We start from the raw sequence: 20,538 nt of genomic DNA, 5'->3' as shown, positions 1-20,538 counted from the left end.
TTTGTCACATCTTTCTTAAGCTAAAAGGTCATCCATTAGAGTTTTTGTAAGAGTGTTCTAAAAACATTTGAATTTTCTCATTATCTTTTCAACATAGTGGGGATTAAGTTAGAATAATACCTTTATCTCATCTTAGAATTCTCATTCCAAAAATAATACCGGCTATTCTCATATTTTTCATGTTGAAAGTTTAGCTCAACGTGCGTTTCATCTTATTAATCATACTAACATCTTTAGTCGTGTTAAGTAAATCATTTACGTATCTACAAATTTTAATGAAATTGGAAATTTTTATTTATTTATTTATTTATTTATTTATTTTTTTTTTTTACGGAAACACACTTAAATACAATTATAGAATAATTTTTTAACATTAAATTTAATTAGCTCAAATCAATAACTAAACCCACAAAATATATTTCATAAGCACAAGTTATTGAAACATAATAATTAATTATTCAGTCTGATACATTTTTACTCATTAAATAATCAAATTTGAGAATTTCAAATTTAATATTTTTTTTTCATAAATTAAATTTTATCAATTATTTTAATTAATTTATCCAATATTTTTTTATTAAAATATATTATTTATTCTAAAAAACACATAAATTAAATTTTATCAATTATTTTAATTAATTTATCCAATATTTTTTTATTAAAATATATTATTTATTCTAAAAAACACTACATCACAGCTATTATTAAAATAAAAAAATCAAATGAAAACTAAAACTCAAATATAAAATGCAAAATAAAAGTCATATGTCAAGCCCCCCGTGTTGATGTACCGTTAGTTAAGTGAATTTTTAAAGTTAAAGTAATAATCAAGCAAGATGTTAACCAAACATGTGTGTTTAATGAGATATATATATATATATATTTGTTTAAATTATGGTATTGATCGTTGACCTTAATAAACGTCTAAAATTATTTAATTGATTTTATATTCTAATAATTTGTTACTTTCAACACACAAACGTCATCTCAAAGCATGGCCGTTTCTACTATTACCTGGTCATGATTAGTGTATTTATTTTTATCTGCTTATACCGTCAATTATTAATCTTTTACTTTAGTAAATAACTAAACATAGTTTATAAGCATAATAAAATATTTTTATTTTTCAATTTAAACTACCAAAAAAGAAATAAGTAATTTTGTTTTGAAATAAAAAATAACAAAATATATATTTAACAAGTTGACCGAGCGAGTATTGATTTTATTTTATAATTTATTCATTATACTTGCAAAGATGAAAGAAAAATATAAAAAAGATGAAAGAGGCATATTTAATATTTTCGTAACTATTGAATATGACTGCAAAATAAAAATAAAAAAGTGAAAATCAAGAAATACACAAAATTTTTAAATTTCACGCCTTTAAACTTTCATCATAAGCATTATTTAAAAAAAAAACAAAAAAAAAAAAAAAAAAGTTGGCTTATTCACACACAAACTATAAAAATGAAAATGAATATAGTATTTGTATTAGTATTTGGTGAGGTGAGAGTCAAGTGCATTGTGATCATTAGCGAGCTTCTGCTGTTGTTCGAGCTTAGCGAGGAATCTGTGGTCCAGCCACGCCACGACGTCGGCGAACACCAGGTCCAGGTTTTCCGGCAGCTCTCCGTACGAGAGGGAATGCCACATTCCCGGATACAGCTTCATCGTCTTGTCGGCGGCGCGTGCTGACTCGTACAGCAGTTTGCTCACCGACGGGTCCGTCACTTTGTCGTCTTCTCCGTGGAGGACTATGAACGGCAACGCCACCTGTCCGACGGATATGGATGGAGAATGTAATATATAATGGACGGACAGGATTGATTGATTGATTGATACATAAATTTCAAGTGACTGACTGACCGACCTCGTCAAGGCGGCCTTCCAATTCCGTGCTGACCATTAGCAGCTGGTACCCTGTCTGCAGACGTGGCCGCCCCTTGTACGTGTACGGATTCGATCTAACCTGTTATTAGTATTATTAATTAACATTATTTATAAAAATAATAATTGAGTATTTTTTATATCTTATGACAAATTCAAAATAATAATAATAATAATAATAATTCCCTTATTATTCTTTGACTAATTAATTGCTACCTCTTTTCTCACTTGTGGGTCTCGAAAGGCAATGTCAATAATGTCCGGAGTTGGAGTAATTTTCCACGTAGGTATAATTCCGGACAGCACAGTCAACACTCTTATAACCAATGGGCTTGGTTTCACTTCATCGGCAATCTGCAATTATTATTATTATTATTATTATTATATAGTAATTGAAAATTAAAATATAAATAAAATAAATTGAAATCTGACCTTACACATGGGAGCGATCAGTACGGCACCGTCCCAATATTCGGGCTTCTTGCGGTGGAGGCGGAGAATCGTCGCTCCGCCCATCGACTCTCCCATTAATATTCTCATTTTATTTCTATTTTCTCTTTTCTCTGCATTTTTAATAAATAATAAACTCAATAATAATAATAATAATAATAATAATAATAATAATAATAATAATAATAATAATTATCATATAAAGAAAGTGCGATGAGATTGGCTTATTATTAATCCCTACCCGCATCCACATGGAAGGCACCATCAATTCAGGGATTCGTTAATCTCTTTCCACTTGCTATTATTTTAACTAACTAATTAATTAATTAACAAAATTAAAGTCCAACCGCAGACCAGTCAAAGCAATTAAAAGAATTCCTAAATACATAAAGACGACGTAATTTTCCGATGAACCGAAGCCAGCTAAGAACTATATATATATATATATTTTTATTTTTCACAAAAAGTAAAATTAAAAAAAAAAAAGAAGATATTTATTATATGTAAATAGTAAGTAATTAATTATTGTTACCGGAAATATTGGTGAAGTGGTCGGAAAGATCATCGACAAGATGATCAAAATCAGAGATTAATCCAAGGAGGCCCTGGGACTTGCCGTGGCCCTCACAGTCTATGCCATGGACCTCATAGCCGGCCTTGACGAGCCTATTAGCGCATCCCCTCATAGAGATGCTGCACTCCATAGCATAGCCATGGCATAAGAACACCAATGCTTTCGCCTCGCCGCTCGCCGGCGACCACCGGCACGTGAAGAGCTTCACGCCTCTTGAATTCACTATGTACTCCTCCTCGTAATTCTCACTGTGATCGTTCTCCTGCACGCAATTCTTATAAATATATTAACCTTGTTCTTCCTTTTTAATTATCTATCTATCTATCTATATATATAATTAAGTGTTGTGTTGAATATATGTTCGTAGGAGGAGTGGACTTACCATGAGATCTGAGATTATTTGAGATTGGTGAATATGAAATTGAAACTGAGAGAGAGAGAGAGATTGAAGTGGTGGTGGTATAAGATAAGAGAAGAGAAGAAAGGGTTATGTATTTATTGAAACCAAAAGGGAAAGAGGAAAGAAGAAGAAGAAGAAGACGACGAATAAGAAGAATTTGCAATAGAGAGATGTCCAACTCGTCGGCCATTGCTATTTATTTATTTATCTTTTCCTCCACTTGCCAAGCCGCGTGTGCGTCTCCACTATTGTTTTTTCTTTTAATTAAAAATTCGAATTAGTTATTCAGAGAATTAATATATATACATATATAGAGAATTGTATTATAATATTTAAATTATTTTAATGAATTATATAATTAATGGATTAATTAATATAATGTTTAATTTGTCTGATTAAATATTATATAAAATTATATTATGTTTATTTTGTTTGATTATATGTTATAACTAGTGTGCTTACCCACAGTTTATGTACATTAATAAATTTTATCGTATGACAATTTTTTTAATTCTACTTTAGACAATAAAAATATGTCTAAATTAAATTAAATATTATATTTTTTGGAAGAAAATAAAATTCCACTAAAATAAATATATGGTATTTAATTATGCACATATATTAATTTTTGTACAATAAATATCAACCATTAATGCAAAAATTTGCTTAAGATGAAAGATATCGTACAAATATTACGTGCATAAATAGAGCCATAATAAATTTGGCAACAAAATAAATTAATCTTGTTAATAAAAGAAGTATATAAATTAATATCTTCCGAAAAAAGGTAATGATATAAAGATCTTGGCGAGAAAGGAAGGTGCACAATCAAATCCGTCAAGAATGGAAAACAACATCGGATGAAAAATGAAAGATTATTGTTGAGTAAGGAAAATCAATGTATAGAGTTTTCGAGAATGGATTTGCAAAAAAGCCAGGGATTGGTTTATGGGCCTGTCACTTGTATTAGGGTTTTTAATGGGCTGGTGTGTAGGCCCAAAAATTAAGGCGTTATCAAGAAATGGGCGTCTTCGAGAGGATCCAAATCAGGCGGTCGGTTGATACGGAGGTCGACCAAGGGGAAGTCGGGTGAAAGAAAAGGAGATGGTGGGTGTTTAGGTCGGTTGATATGGAGGTCGGACAAGGGGAAGTCGGGCGAAAGAAAAGAAGACGGTGGGCGTTTAGGTTGGTTGATATGGAGGTCGGACAAGGGAAAGTCGAGCAAAGGAAGATGAGATGGTAGATGTTCAGGCGGTTGGTTAAATGGGGGCGGTTGAATAGCAATTTTAGAGCGGTTGGAAGAAGTTACAACCGGCAAGCGGTTGTGGGGGCACGATCTGATAACGACATTAAGGCGGTTGACATAGGTGTTTAAGTAGGCCTTTTTACGACCTGGGAAAGACATTTTCAATCGACATCAAATTCAGTGAAATTTATGTTGGGGACATTCTTTTACTTTTCTAATCTTTAGTGTTCTTTTCAATTTACTTATGTATCATACGGTGTCTAGGGATTCTCAATTTCAGACATCTTTTTAATCAAATTCGAAAATAATTCTTTTTTCGGATTTTACTTTTTATTGGTGGAAATCTACAACAACAATTATAAAATATTTCTGTTGGTCAATCAGAACGGGCCACGTAGCATCATTAAAAAAGGAACCCGAGGTCACCCCTCCCTTATAAATAGGATCCATGGCCAGTTCATTTGAGACACCGAAGTTACATCGAGGATTCAAACAAAAGGGTAAGTTTTTAGACTTTCTCTGTATTGTTCTTCATGTTCTTCGTATCCTTCAAAGCGTTCTTCATCGAAAGTCACTGATTTGGACAAATGATCCAATATTGGTTAACGAATTGATGAAGTTAACGTTCTTCGTCGTATGTTCGAGCTGGAGGAATGATCAAAGCTTTCAAAGCCGTTGAGGAATTCATCAAGTCAAGGGAAGGTCTCCAAAGTTCCTCTCAAAACTTCAAGATGTTCATCGCGTTCTTCAACAAAGCATGAACTCGGCCCTCTTCGATCCAAAAGTCAAAGGGACACGTCGCCAAAAGTGTTATGGAGCACCAAATCCACCTCCTCAAGGATCAAAGCTCCAAAAGCCGTTGAAGAATCCATCAAAGCCAAGAAAAAGCATTCAAAGTTCATCCCAAAGCTTCAAGGTGTTCATCGCGTTCTTCATCAAAGCATCAACTAGGCCCTATTGGGTCCAAAAGTCAAAGGAACACGCCGCTAAAAGTGTTATGGGGCACCAAATCCACCTCCTTAAAGATCAAAGCCCCCAAAGCCGTTGAGGAATTCATCAAAGCCAAGGGAAGGTCCCCAAAGTTCCTTTCAAAGCTTCAAGGTGTTCATCACGTTCTTTAACAAAGCATCAACTCGGCTCTCTTCGATCCAAAAGTAAAAGGGACACGCCACCAAAAGTGTTATGGAATACCAAATTCATCTCCTCCATGATCAAAGCCGCGGATTGTCTAAAGAAGACAACAAATCCAAAGACGATGATCAAATTGTCCACACGGAGACCAAAGCTCTCCAAAAGTGGCAAAGACAAAGCAAAGATAAAATCTGTGGATCGTCTAAAGAAGACATCAAATCCAAAGCCGAGATCAAATCACCCCCTACGGAGACCGAAGCTCTCCAAAAGGTGGAAAAGACAAACCAAATATCAAAGCCGCGGATTGTCCAAAGAAGACATCAAATCCAAAACTGAGGATCAAATCGCCCGCATGGAGACCGAAGCTCTCCAAAAGACAGAAAAGCTAAATCAAACATCAAAGCCTTGGATCGTCCAAAGAGGACATCAAATCCAAAGATGATGATCAAATCGTCTGCACGGAGACCAAAGCCCTTCAAAGTCCGGCAAAAAAACCGAAGAACAAATCTCTTCGCACCAAAGAAGCCATCGAAAACCAAGTTGGAAAACAAATCGACCCGGAAGGAGAATTAACGGACTCATTTAGAGAATAGGACCCGTTTTAAATCTAAATCAAATATAATTTATACAAATTTTGTGTTTATTAAAAATAACACAATTTTTTGTCCACAAATTTTTGGCACGCTTAGTGGGAGCTTTCTACCTTTCATCTCTCCTTCCGAAGAACTTTCAACAACCAATGGCTTCCTTCAAGATCAAAACTTCTAATGTTGCATCGAAAGCTGCTGCTCAAGCCGTCGTTGCTGCCAAAGGAGCGCTGCATCCACCGCATCAAAAAAATCAAGCGCTGAAACAAATGTTGGAATGACAACAAAAAGTATGGCCAAAAGAAAATTTTTGTTCTCTGAAGACACTCATCAAAAAATCACAGAGCAAAGTCCACTCTATGAAGAAGACGACAACTTCAAGAGTATTGCTGCACTGTTCACCCCTCATCAAATTGCAAGTTATTTAACTGCATCAAGCTCTGCTTCGGTGATGATTAACAACGCTTCAAATATTGAGGAACCAAAGACCGCGGATCAAAGTCTGCTCTGCGAGGAAGATCAAAGCTTCAAAGGCACTTTCATGCCACCTACTCATCGGTCAATTTCAAGTCATTCAACCGCATCAAGCTCTGCTCTGGTGATGACTATCAATGCTTTAAATATAGAAGAACAACTTGCAGCATTGGCAAAAATCCTTGAAGGAATGTCTCCATACATGCAACAACAAGACACCCTCATCGAAAAACTTATCACAAAGTTGGAAAAGCCTGAAGAATCCAGTCATGCCATCGAAAAGCAACCATCTTCCCCAACAGTCCAAAATAAAGCAGCAACATCTGTGGAACAACGTCATGGGAAAGAAAAGGTGGTGGAACCAAATCAATTTCAAGGATCATCAAACTCCTTCATTCATATATCCCAACTTGAGAAATACATCAATGGGGCAATCAAAATAGAATTCGAAGGGAGTTCAAGGCCGACGCACACTTACGCCAAGCCTTACACTACAAGGATTGATGCCCTCAAAATACCAAAGGGCTATCAACCACCAAAGTTTCAACAATTTGATGGAAAAGGCAACCCAAAGCAACATATAGTGCACTTTGTCGAGAAATGCAACAATGCTGGAACATATGGGACCTCCTAGTCAAACAATTTGTGCGGTCACTAAACGGCAACGCCTTCGACTGGTACATCGACTTAGAGGTTGGTTCCATCGACAATTGGGAACAACTAAAGTACGAGTTCTTGAATCGGTTCTACAACACAAAGAGAACCGTCAGCATGACTGAACTCATCAACAGCCGCCAATGGAAAGATGAACCAGTAATTGACTACATCAACCGCTGGAGAAGTTTAAGTCTCAACTGCAAAGACCGTCTTTCCAAGGCTTTCGGCATAGAAATATGCATTCAAGGAATGCAATGGAGCTTGAAATACATCCTACAAAGGATCGGACCCCATACTTTTGAAGAACTCTCCACTCGCGCTCATGATATGGAATTGAACATGGTATCCAGTGGAAATATATGGACCGCCTACTGAAGATTTCTCAGATGACGAGAAATACAACACTTCAAACAATGGGGGCAATCATACCTACAACACTCTTGGAAATAAGGATAAAATTTTTTCGGCCTCCTAGAAATGAGGATAAACTTTCTAAAATCTCTTAGAAACGAGGATAAACTTTCTAAAATCTCCTAAAAACAAGGATAAACTTCCTGTAATCTCCTAGAAGTGAGGATAAACTTTCTACAATCTCTTGGAAACGAGGATAAACTTTCTTTAGCCTCCTAAAAACGAGGATAAACTTTCTTCACACTCCTGGAAATGAGGATAAACTTTCTACAACACTCCTAGAAACGAGGATAAACTTTCTACAACCTCCTGGAAACGAGGATAAACTTTCTTCAATCTCCTGGAAACGAGGATAAACTTTCTGCAATCTCCTAGAAACGAGAATAAACTTTCTTCAATCTCCAGAAAACGAGGATAAACTTTCTACAACCTCCTAGAAATAAGGATAAACTTTCTTCAATTTCCTAGAAACGAGGATAAACTTTCTACAAGACTCCTTAACACGAGAATAAACTGTTTAACAAAAACAAACAAATTCAATTTGTTTTGAACTACGTTATGACTTGATTCCTTAACCGGATACGTAGGCAACTTGGAATATAACTCCAAGTACAGTCAATCATGCCAAAAAAAAAAAAAGAAAAGAAAAACCCTAAAAAAAATAAATTGGGCGAAAAAAAAGAGTCCAAAAAAAATCAGGCTTAAAAAAAATTATTTGGACAAAAAAAAATCATGTAAAAAAAAAAGCCCTTAAAAAAATGAAAAAATGAAAAAAAAAAAAGGCAAACAACAAAGTTTCAGTAAAAAAGTTTGACTTATGTTTCAAGACTCACTCACGCCTTAAACACTTTGCATTGGCTTAAACAAGTCTCGAGGGGGCATTTTGTAGACACTAAAATATAACTAAATTAAATAAAATATCATGTTTTTTTGGAAGAAAATAAAATTCCACTAAAATAAATATACGGTATTTAATTATGTACATATGTTAATTTTTGTACAATAAATATCAACCATTAATGCAAAAATCTGCTTAAAATGGAAGATATCGTACAAATATTACGTGCATAAATAGAGCAATAATAAATTTGGCAACAAAATAAATTAATCTTGCCAATAAAGGATGTATATAAGTTAATATCTTCCGAAAAAAGGCAATGATATAAAGATCTTGGCGAGAAATGAAGGTGCACAATTAAATCCGTCAAGAATGGAAAACGACATCAGATGAAAAAGAAAAGATTATAAAATCTTTTTGTTGGCCAATCAGAACGCTCCACGTGGCATCATTAAAAAAAAAGCCGAGGTCACCCTTCTCCTATAAATAGGAGCCATGGCCAGTTCATTTGAGACACCAAAGTTACATCGAGGATTCAAACAAAGGGGTAACTCTCTAGACTCTCTCTGTATTGTTCTTCATGTTCTTCTTGTCCTTCGAAGCGTTCTTCACTGAAAGTAACTAATTTCGACAAATGATCCAATATTGGTTGACGAATCGATGAAGTTAACGTTCTTCGTCGTATGTTCGAGCCGGAGGAAGGATCAAAGCTCTCAAAGCCGTTGAGGAAGTTTTCAAGCTAAGGGAAGGTCTCCAAAGTTCCTCTCAAAGCTTCAAGATGTTCATCGCGTTCTTCAACAAAGCATCAACTCGACCCTCTTCGATCCAAAAGTCAAAGGGACACGTCGCCAAAAGTGTTATGGAGCACCAAATCGACCTCTTCAAGGATCAAAGCTACAAAATCCGTTGAAGAATCCATTAAAGCCAAGAAAGAGTATCCAAAGTTCATCCAAAAGCTTCAAGGTGTTCATCGCGTTCTTCACCAAAGCATCAACTCGGCCCTCTTCGATCCAAAAGTCAAAGGGACATGCCACCAAAAGTGTTATAGAATACAAAATTCATCTCCTCAATGATCAAAGCCGCGGATCATCTAAAGAAGACAACAAATCCAAAGCTGATGATCAAATCGTCCACACGGAGCCCAAAGCTCTACAAAAGCGGCAAAGACAAATCAAAGATGAAAGCCGCGGATCGTCCAAAGAAGACATCAAATCCAAAGCCGACGATCAAATCGTCCCCCACGGAGACCGAAGCTCTCCAAAAGGTGAAAAAGGCAAATGAAAGATCAAAGCTGTGGATCGTCCAAAGAAGACATCAAATCCAAAGTTGAGGATCAAATCACCCACACGGAGACCGAAGCTCTCCAAAAAGCGGAAAAGGCAAACCAAAGATCAAAGTTTCAGATCGTCCAAAGAAGACATCAAATCCAAAGCCGACGATCGAATCACCCATACGGAGACCGAAGCTCTCCAAAAGACGGAAAAGACAAACCAAAGATCAAAGCCGCGGATCGTTCAAAGAAGACATCAAATCTAAAGCCGATGATCAAATCGCCCACACGGAGACCAAAGTTGTCCAAAAGCGGCAAAGCCAAAGCAAATATCAAAGCTTCAAATCGTCTAAAAAACACATCAAATCGCCTACACGGAGACCAAAACTTTTCAAAAAGACGGAAAAACTAAATCAAACATCAAAGTCTCGGATCGTCCAAAGAGAACATCAAATCCAAAGCTGACGATCAAATCAACTGCTCGGAGACCAAAGCCCTCCAAAGTCCGGCAAAATCAAACCGAAGAACAAATCTCTTCGGACCAAAGAAGCCATCGAAAATCAAGTTGGAAAACAAATCAACCCGAAAGGAGAATGAAATGACTCATTTAGATAATAAGACTCGCTTTAAATTCAAATTTAATATAATTTGTACAAATTTTTTGTTTATTAAAAATTACACAATTTTTTGGCCACACCTACCTATCAAAGAAGTATTGATAATATAAATTTACGAATATATTCAATAAAAATTTGAATGTACTTCTTTGCTATTAATAAATAAATTTTCTATTATTATATTTAAGAGAGACACAAACAATGAAAAATTAGTAAACATAAAGTAATATAGATTAGGGTGTGTTTGTTTGGGGGTTTGGATTATGAGTTGGGATTTTAATAGTAAAAATTTTGAATTTGAATAGTTGTATGATGTGATATAAATATGTGATAGATGTGATATTTTGAATGTAAAATTGATTTTTAGTATAATATAAAAAATAAAAAATAGGTGTTTAATTTGATATTTTTGGAGGAGAAATTTTGGATGAATAGTGAGATTTGGACCAAATCTCTCAACCGAACACACCCTAAATATATAGAATATATATCTAATCTTGTAAATACTTTTAATAAGACAATTAACAATAAAAATAAAAAAATTTAAATTATTTGTGTAATAATTTTAAGTCCATGCTCCTATTATCATATTTTATATTCAAATTTTGCATCAAACATTCTTAAAAATGTATATATGAAATATAAAAATGGTAGATAAAATTGTTTTATATATCAATATAAATTATAATATATAATATTTATGTAAAAAAAAATGCATTAATGTTGATATTGAATTCCTTTTTTCAATAGAATAAATTCATTTTAATATTCTTAAAATATATAAAATATAATCAAATCTTTATCTATAATAGTAAGTATAATAAAAATATTTAAATTTTATTTTTCATGATAAAAATTGAATTAATTTATCACGATCAAAATTGAATCAATTTAGTGATTGATTTAGACAATATATTTTTAAATAAAGTATAATATAATATTGATAATAAATACGACATAAATATATTAGAATAAATTAATATATAATAAAACAACAATATTAAATAAATGATAATATATATTAAAAAAATATAATAAATATATGACAATATAAAAATATATGATTAATTAAATATATATATTAATTTTTATTTTTTTTTGAAGAAAAAAAAATATGAATATGTAATCCTTATATAACTTTATATATATATATATATATTTAAAAAATCATGCCAATAAATATATATATATATATATTCAAAAAATCATGCCAATAAATATATATATATAACCAATAAAAGTAAAATAAATAAGAAAATGATTAAAAAATACTAATTAATTATATTAAAAAATATATAAATAATTTTTTTTTAAATATATTATTCATGAAAGTCACAATATTCTCGTATATTTATCTATATATTTATGTATAAATAAATTATATATATATATATATGCACATATATGATTATTATAAAATATTTATACAAAAATATAATAGACAAAATTAAATAGTAAGTTACAATTATAAGGGATTTAAAGCATGTTCTTTTGAATCGAATTTATTAAAAAATAACTGTAGTCTATAAATAATATTATTGATCATCAAATCGAAGTGTATACATATGAAAAATAAAAAAATAAAAAATATTCATACTTAGAAGCAATTATAAAAATAAAGCAAATTGCTTTTAATGATTACATAAAAAAAACACTATAATCAACCAAAAAAAAAAATAAAGTCGAAAACAAAAATAAAATATTGTATACATTTACTACAAAATTGAGCTTTAAAGTATAAAAGTGCTACTAATAAAAATAATATATATATATATTGTAGGCATTGAAAATTAAATGTCTAAATTAAATTAAATATCATGTATTTTGGAAGAAAATAAAATTCCAATAAAATAAATATATGGTATTTAGTTATGCACATATATTAATTTTTGTACAATAAATATCAACCATTAATGCAAAAATCTGCTTAAAATAGAAGATATCGTACAAATATTACGTGCATAAATAGAACCATAATAAATTTTGCAACAAAATAAATTAATCTTGTCAATAAAGGAAGTATATAAATTAATATCTTCCGAAAAAAGGCAATGATATAAAGATCTTGGCGATAAAGGAAGGTGCACAATCAAATCCGTCAAGAATGGAAAACGACATTTGATGAAAAAGGAAAGATTATAAAAATTTTTTATTGGCCAATCAGAACGCGCCACGTGGCATCATAAAAAATGAAGCTGAGGTCACCCCTCGGTTGATGAATCGATGGAGTTAAAATTCTTCGTCATATGCCCAAGCCGGAGGAAGTATCAAAGCTCTCAAAGCCGTTGAGGAATTCGTCAAAACTAAGGGAAGGTCTCCAAAATTCATCCCAAAGCTTCAAGATGTTCATCGTGTTCTTCACCAAACCATCAACTCGGCCCTCTTCGATCAAAAGATCAAACGGACACGCCGCCAAAAGCGTTATGGAGCACCAAATCCACCTATTTAAGGATCAAAGCTACAAAAGCCGTTGAAGAATCTATCAAAGCCAAGGAATAGCATCCAAAGTTTCTCTCAAATCTTCAAGATGTTTATCGCGTTCTTCAACAAAGAATCAACTAGGTCCTCTTCGATCTAAAAGTGCCACCAAAAGTGTTATGGAGCACCAAATCCACCTCCTCAAAGATCAAAGTTGTGGATCATCCAAAGAAGACATCAAATTCAAAGGTGAGGATCAAATCACCCGCACGGAGACCAAAGTCCTCCAGAAGCGGCAAAGTCAAACCAAAGATCTAAGCCTCGGATCGTCTAAATGAGACATCAAATCCAAAGCTCTCCAAAATGAGGAAAAGACTAACCAAATATCAAAGTCGTGGATCGTCTAAAGAAGACAACAAATTCAAAGCCGATGATCAAATAGTCCACACGGAGACCAAAGCTCTCCAAAAGGCGTCCAAGTTAAACCAGAGATCAAAGCGGCGGATCGTCCAAAGAAGACATCAAATCCAAAGCCCACGATCAAATCACCCACACGGAGACCAAAGTCCTCCAACAGCGACAAACACAAAGCAAAGATCAAAGCCTCGGATTGTCTAAAGGAGACATCAAATCCAAAGCCGATGATCAAATCACCCACACGGAGACCAAAGCCCTCCAAAATGCGGCAAAGTCAAATCAAAGATCAAAGCCTCGGACCGTCCAAATAAGACATCAAGTCCAAAGCCGATGAACGAATCGCCCACACGGAGACCAAAGCTCTCCAAAAGGCGGCAAAGTCAAATAAAAAATCAAAGCCTCGGATCGTCCAAAGAAGACACCAAATCCAAAGTTGATGATCAATTTGCCAACATGGAGACCAAGACCCTCCAAAAGGCGACAAATCCAAATCAAGGATCAAAGCCTCGAATCGTCTTAAAAGATATAAATCCAAAGCCGATGATCAAATCGTTTACATGGAGACCAAAGCCCTCCAAAAGGCGACAAAGCAAAATCAAATATCAAAGCCTCAGATCGTCCAAATAGGACATCAAATCCAAAGCCGACGATCAAATCGTCTGCACGGAGACCAAAGCTCTCCAAAGTTTGGCAAAATCAAATCGAAGACCAAATCTCTTCGGATCAAAGAAGCCATAGAAAATCAAGTTGGGAAACAAATCGATCCGGAAGGAGAATCAAATGACCCATTTAGATAATAGAATACATTTTAAATTCAAATCAAATATAATTTGTACAAATTTTTGTGTTTATTAAAAATAACATAATTTTTTGTCCATATATATATTCACGACAACAAACTAAACTAACATAGAAAAACTCCAAAATATAAAAAAATTAGTATATTTGTTATTAACTTTTTTTTTTCCCATTAATTAATATATTTGATATGAATCACTTCAGCATAATCAAACTATAGATATTGTCACATGTAAAAAACAGTAATATCATAAAATATTAACAATTAAATATAAAAATCGTAAAAATTTCATAATTACATTCTAATAAATATTCATCCGAAAATCAAAGTAAATTACAAAAGAAAAAAAAAATAAAAATAAAAATAAGGGAACATAAAATAAATAAATAAATAAGATAGAGTAGATGATGGTATTTGACGATGATGAAAAAAAAAATCATAAATCAAAATTAATTTATTAAAATCATAAAATACTATAAAAATATTTTAAAACAATCTTATCTAAAGTTAAAACGAATAATAGAGATAAATATGTATATATATATATAAATAAATACTCATAATAACACTATTATGTTTTTCTTTACCTATATACATTCAATATAAATGGTAATTGTGAAGAAGATGCATGTAAATAGATACAATCTTAGTTAGTGAAAAAAAAAAAAATTAAATATAGAAACAAACAAACACATTTTTATAAACATATGACATAAAGACAAAAATACAAATATACAACAACAACCAATATTTTTACATTTTGAAACAAATTATTTTTCTTTCGAAAAACACAAATTTACTCTCAACCTCATATTATAAAAACACTAATGGATGATAACCTTTAAATATACAAAAAAAAACAAAATGCATTAAAGGTCATCATAATTCAAACCTTAATTTATGCCTAAATATATTCATTATCTAATAATTTTATTAAATAAGACAATTATGCCTATTAATTATGAATCATTAAATAAAACAATTTTATCAGAATTTTGAAAACAAAAAGAAAAAAAAAATATTAGTGTGAAACTTACATTGATGTCTATTATATATAACTAGTGTATTAACCCGTGCGTTGCACATATTTTATAAATTATTAAATTTATATCGTATAAATAATTTATTATAAAGAAAATATCAAAAAATACAAATATATTTCGAATAAGTCAATCATTAATACAAAATATTACTCCCTCTATTTCATATCTATGTATCCGTTTGTTTTTTGCACAGGGTTTTAGAAATATTACTATTATATTGGGATATAGTAGAAATAAATGTAAAAAAGACTAAACTAATCTTATTAGTATTGTATGATAAAAAGATAGTGATATTTGTAATATATTGTAAATTTGAAAGGTATTTATAATGTTAGGTAGATAGTATAATTACTAGAAAAAGAAATAGATACTTTGTTATGGGACAGACCAAAGTAGAAAAATGAATAAATTGTTAAGGTACGGAAGGAGTATATAAGTATATTCTTTTTAATTATATCAATTATAACTATATAATATTAATAACAGTTGTTAACTATATCAATTAATATAATTTTTTTTAAAAATAAATTCAAAAAATTAAGAAAAAAAAAGTTGGTCATGTTAGACCTATCGAGTTCAAATATATAATATATGGATATAGATTACATAATAAATATATTAAATTATTTATAATATATAGATAATAATAATAATAATAATAATAATAATAATAATAATAATAATAAATTTGAATATTAATAAATATATTTATTAGCTATAATTTCATTAGTTATATCAATTATACTTCCCTTGGGATCAAGTGATGATGTAGTATAAAATTCAGCACAAGCTGAAATAAATCTCCACCCTTAATTTAAATTTAATTATTTTAATTAAATAAGTAATCTAATTAATCAATGATGTAGATGAAATTTAACACAGCTGAATTCATTAATTCAGCAGCCAATCCAACATATAATACTTATATGATATTAATGGTAACTTATTAATTATATCAATAATACATATATAATATTAATGGTAACATATTAATTATGTTAATTAATATAATTATTTTTATTAAAAAATAAAAAATTCAAGAAATTTTTTTTGATTGTATGAGATCCATACCGACCTCAAATATATAGTATATAAATTATTTTTTCTTACCTAAAATACCCTTAATAATGTTATAAGATTATACTTTGTTAGAATTATATATATTTTTCTTTATAGTTATAGCAATATACTCCATTCGTCCCACTTACTATGTTCTATCTTTTTATTTATATCTCACGTCACTTTTCTTTTTTGGGAAAATAAGTATATACTTTAATCTAATTTAAAATTTTTTAATTTTAATTAGACTAATTAGTTATCTTTATCTAAAATTATTTTTATTATACGATAATTATTTTCTCTAATACATTCTTAATTATTTACTAATTATTTCTTTCATAAATTCTCATATTTACGGTAAAAGAGACACGAAAACTAAGACGGAAGGAGTAATATATAGCAACGTTAAAATTTAATTGAGTTATTGTCATGACATAATATGTATATATATATATATAATTTGATATATTTTTATTATTTGGTAAATATATTTAATTTTTTTCTCAAAAATTATGAATTAAATTTTAGTAACATATTTTATAGCATTCTTATTGATTAAAAATTTAAAAAATATATACTATATTATTTACATCTAAAATAAAATAAAAATATATTAAACAAAATTTTGTTTATTATATTTATATAAAAAAAATTTAAGTGTTTAAATAGAAGAATAATTTAAATAATTTAGTAAGTAAAGCTCTAAACATGATATTAGACCAGATAAAATAGTACTGTTCACCGTAATCTTATAAATAAACAAATAAACGCATCCTCAATGTATTCAGTTCAATTTTGGCTTATTATTATTATTATTATTATTATTATTATTATTATTATTATTATGTAAGAAAAAAAAAAACAATTTCTACATAACCACGCTTTTTTTTTTTCCCACAAAATTATATTAATTGGTTATACAAAAACTTCTACCAACTATCATTTTATTCACCAGTAATTTTGAATGAATATATATATATATATATTTTAAGTGAGTCATGGACAATTGTGTTTATAATTATTTTCCGTTTCGATGCAAGGTTGTCATTTGATTTTTATGTCACTGTATTTGACATTAAAAATATTTTTATATTTGAATCATTTACTTCACAAATGTTATTGTATTTATATTATAAGAGACTAATAAACATATCTTTGTCATTATCTCTTAATTTATACCATGTATTGATATAATAATTAATATTCAAATATCAACATGTAAACTAATGACAACTTTCTTGCAGGACGATGAAGTATAAAATTAATATTTTGGATTAAATTGCTGATTTTTTTTTTTAGAGTGGATAAGATATACTTCTTTTATCATTTTTGTCTATTTCACTCCAAATATCTTTTTTATGTTTCACAAAAGTAATCATATAGTAATATCAAAATACTCTTACACACTCTTTTTATATTTTTTACTTAATTACAAATCTAACATTACATATATAATTAATTTATGCATAAAGTCAAAAGATAAATATATCAAAAATATTTTACATATTTTTACTAATTAATAAAATATTATTATATATAAAAATTCAAAAAAGTAATTTGAAGTGGGAGGAAGAAAATATATTATATATATTGCATTAATTATTATGTATGTAAATTATATAATTTTAATAATATAAAAAATCGTTACATCAAAATATACTAAGAAAATGAACTCTGTAGTTTAGCAATTTTTTGTTTAAATGGACTAAGAAGTTCATAAAAATAATAATAATAATAATAATAATAAAAATAAATACACACGTTATTCTTTAACAAAACATCAAATAAATTACAACACAAATATAAACCAAACAAACCCAATTCCTAATTTATTTGATTTTTTTTAAAAGATTTGACATATCTTAAATTAAAATAATCTTTCTCATCTCTATCTTCCTCTTGTTAATGTATATTTCTTTTATGTATGACTTTTACTTATTCAGTGTTTTAATCAAATATGTTTCAAAATTTCAATTGTTTTTTTTTTCATATTTTGGGTGTATTTGATGTTAGTTTCATCATTTTGGATTTATTTAATGTCAAATTTGTATTTTCGTGCTTATTTCAACAAGTTCCTTTGGGTGATCAGGAGCCCAAAATAAAATCAAATTGATCTAAACTTGGCCCGAAAGAATACGTGCCATATTCAGTTTTAAGTTTTCGGGTTGAGAATCAGGTTTAGATCGTGTTCAGATTGACAAATTTTTTGTTATATTTATAACTTAATCCAATGCAAACCGAACTAGATTTCGGATTCTGGAGGGACAATTTTTTTTTTCGGTTTATTTTTTTTACTATTCTATTTCAATTTCAATAATTTCAAACCGTTAATTTTCATTTATTAAAATTTAATCAGGTAATTTGGCTTTTTTTTGTGTGAAAAAATTGTAAGAACTATCTTGTCGATTTATTTTGACTTATTCTAAGTCACTCTATCTTATTTGATTCCTCTTGACGCTATAATGGGATAATAAAAAAGAAAAATATAACTGAAAAGAAAACAAAGAGAAAAAATATAATACAGTTACATTAATATTTAGAATAAAATATTATATTATATATATATATATATTTATAGTTAAAATTAAATAGTATTGTACATTAAAATAATAAAATGAAAGATAAAATAGAGTAAGAGATTTGGATTGGGGGAGGCATATGTCGTTCCATCCCTAAATGCAAACACGACTCGGAAATATGAAGTGACACCTTAATTTTGTGTTATTCACTATGTTGAGATGTGAAGTCTGATTATATCTTAAAATCTATGGATATGATATAAATATTATATTCTAAATTTTAGAGATATATTTGGATATTATTGGCATCGGCTTAGCCTATAAAATATCCATGTATTCTCACTTTAACATGTGTCTACGTATTCTATAGTAAAATTTTTGGCTTGGCAGTGCCCCCAGACGTAGATCATTTTGATCGAACTGGGTTACCAAATTATTATTTTCTTGTGTCCTTATTGTCTCTTCTTGATTCCTTGAATTTTCTTATAACAAGTGGTATAAGAGATTGGTTCGTTGATAGGGTGGATTTGGAGGCATCGGACATTGGTTGTGGTTGTGAGAATCCCTCGTGACCTGCGGAGGTGCCTTGTGTCGAAAATCTCCTAGCGTTGTTAGGTCAGTCCTGACAGTTGTGGTAGGTCAGACAACGGGTCCCTTTGTGACAGGCGGTGCAAGGTGGGTAGGGAAGGATAAGGATTTCAGAAAACGCAGCAGATGGGATATCTGATGTGTTCTCATATAAAATGAGCCTTACGTTCATTTGTAGGAGTCAAGATTGGTGATCGTCGTGCTGTCAAGGTATTTGATAGAATGAACTTCAGTTTTTGGAAGATGCAGATAGAAGATTACCTGTATGGTAAAGATCTAGAGGCGGTGTTCAAGAAGAAACCCGAAGACATGGATGAAGCCGAATACAAGATGATCGACAGAAAGACGGTGAGTGCGGTTCGACTAACCCTTTCAGAGAATGTCTCAACTGAATTTGGATCTGGATATGCTCTTAGTGCAAAAAATTGGGGTAGATCTGAGGCAAAGGGAAAGTGTCAAGATCAAGAATGGTCAAAGTTGAAGTCGAAGAATAAGGACAAGGAATATGCAAGTCAAGTGGTAAGTTGAAACTGCAAGAGACACTTGAAACGACAGTGCGGGGCGTCGGAGAAGGATTAGGGTTCGGCAAACGCAATGGAGGAGATATTTGATGTGCTGATTTTGAGCGTCAGCAGTCTAATAAAGTCATGGATTTTGGTCTCAGGAGCGTCCTTCAACTCATACAGTGATTTGGGAATCGTAGAATCTTATATTGTAGGTAATTTTGATGTTGTCTATCAAGGAATGGAAGCGGGAAATGATCCTTCTTTGTGGCTGAATTCAATTGTCTGTAGTCGATACAAACCCTCCATCCAGTGACAGGTCTTGTCATGAAGACCTCCCCATCGTCGCTTGTCTGTTCAACGAATCCTCCTTTCTTGGGAACCACCTGGGTTGGGCTAACCCATTGGTTGTCACTGATAGTATATGATTCTTGCATCGAACAATTTGATCACCTCCTTCTTGACTACTTGCATATTCTTGTTCAAACGCCGTTGAGGCTGTCTACATGGCTTTGCATCAGCTTCTAGCCTTATATGGTGCATACACACCGCTGGGCTGATTCCCTTGATGTCTGAGATTTTCCATGCATACGCCGCTTGATTCCTTTTGAGAAGTGAGATGAGCTGAGCCTCTTGGTCCAGCAATAGTA

General features: G+C 31.0%; 1 protein-coding gene across 1 annotated transcript; it reads right to left on the bottom strand.

Moving 5' to 3' along the window:
• Positions 1–1,356: 1,356 nt before the first annotated feature.
• LOC127265067 (caffeoylshikimate esterase-like) lies at positions 1,357–3,462 on the bottom strand. Its single transcript, XM_051294739.1, has 6 exons — positions 3,294–3,462; positions 2,870–3,173; positions 2,320–2,450; positions 2,104–2,241; positions 1,871–1,969; positions 1,357–1,773 (listed from the first exon to the last, which is right to left on the bottom strand). Exons 1-6 carry the CDS (start codon positions 3,294–3,296, stop codon positions 1,492–1,494), a joined length of 957 nt encoding a protein of 318 aa, XP_051150696.1. The 5' UTR covers positions 3,297–3,462; the 3' UTR covers positions 1,357–1,491.
• Between the last annotated feature and the right edge of the window lie 17,076 nt (positions 3,463–20,538).

Source organism: Andrographis paniculata, unplaced genomic scaffold (assembly GCF_009805555.1).
Source record: "Andrographis paniculata isolate CXL003 unplaced genomic scaffold, ASM980555v1 Contig71END, whole genome shotgun sequence".
Classification (NCBI taxonomy): domain Eukaryota; kingdom Viridiplantae; phylum Streptophyta; class Magnoliopsida; order Lamiales; family Acanthaceae; genus Andrographis; species Andrographis paniculata.
This window is presented reverse-complemented; position numbering and strand designations above follow the sequence as displayed.

Excerpts from the sequence above, each read along its gene's own strand:
- LOC127265067 (XM_051294739.1), bottom strand. Across the intron at positions 2,242-2,319 it reads TGATCGCTCCCATGTGTAAG|ATTGCCGATGAAGTGAAACC; the intron begins GTCAGATTTCAA and ends TAATAATTGCAG. Across the intron at positions 1,970-2,103 it reads ACCCACAAGTGAGAAAAGAG|GTTAGATCGAATCCGTACAC; the intron begins GTAGCAATTAAT and ends TACTAATAACAG.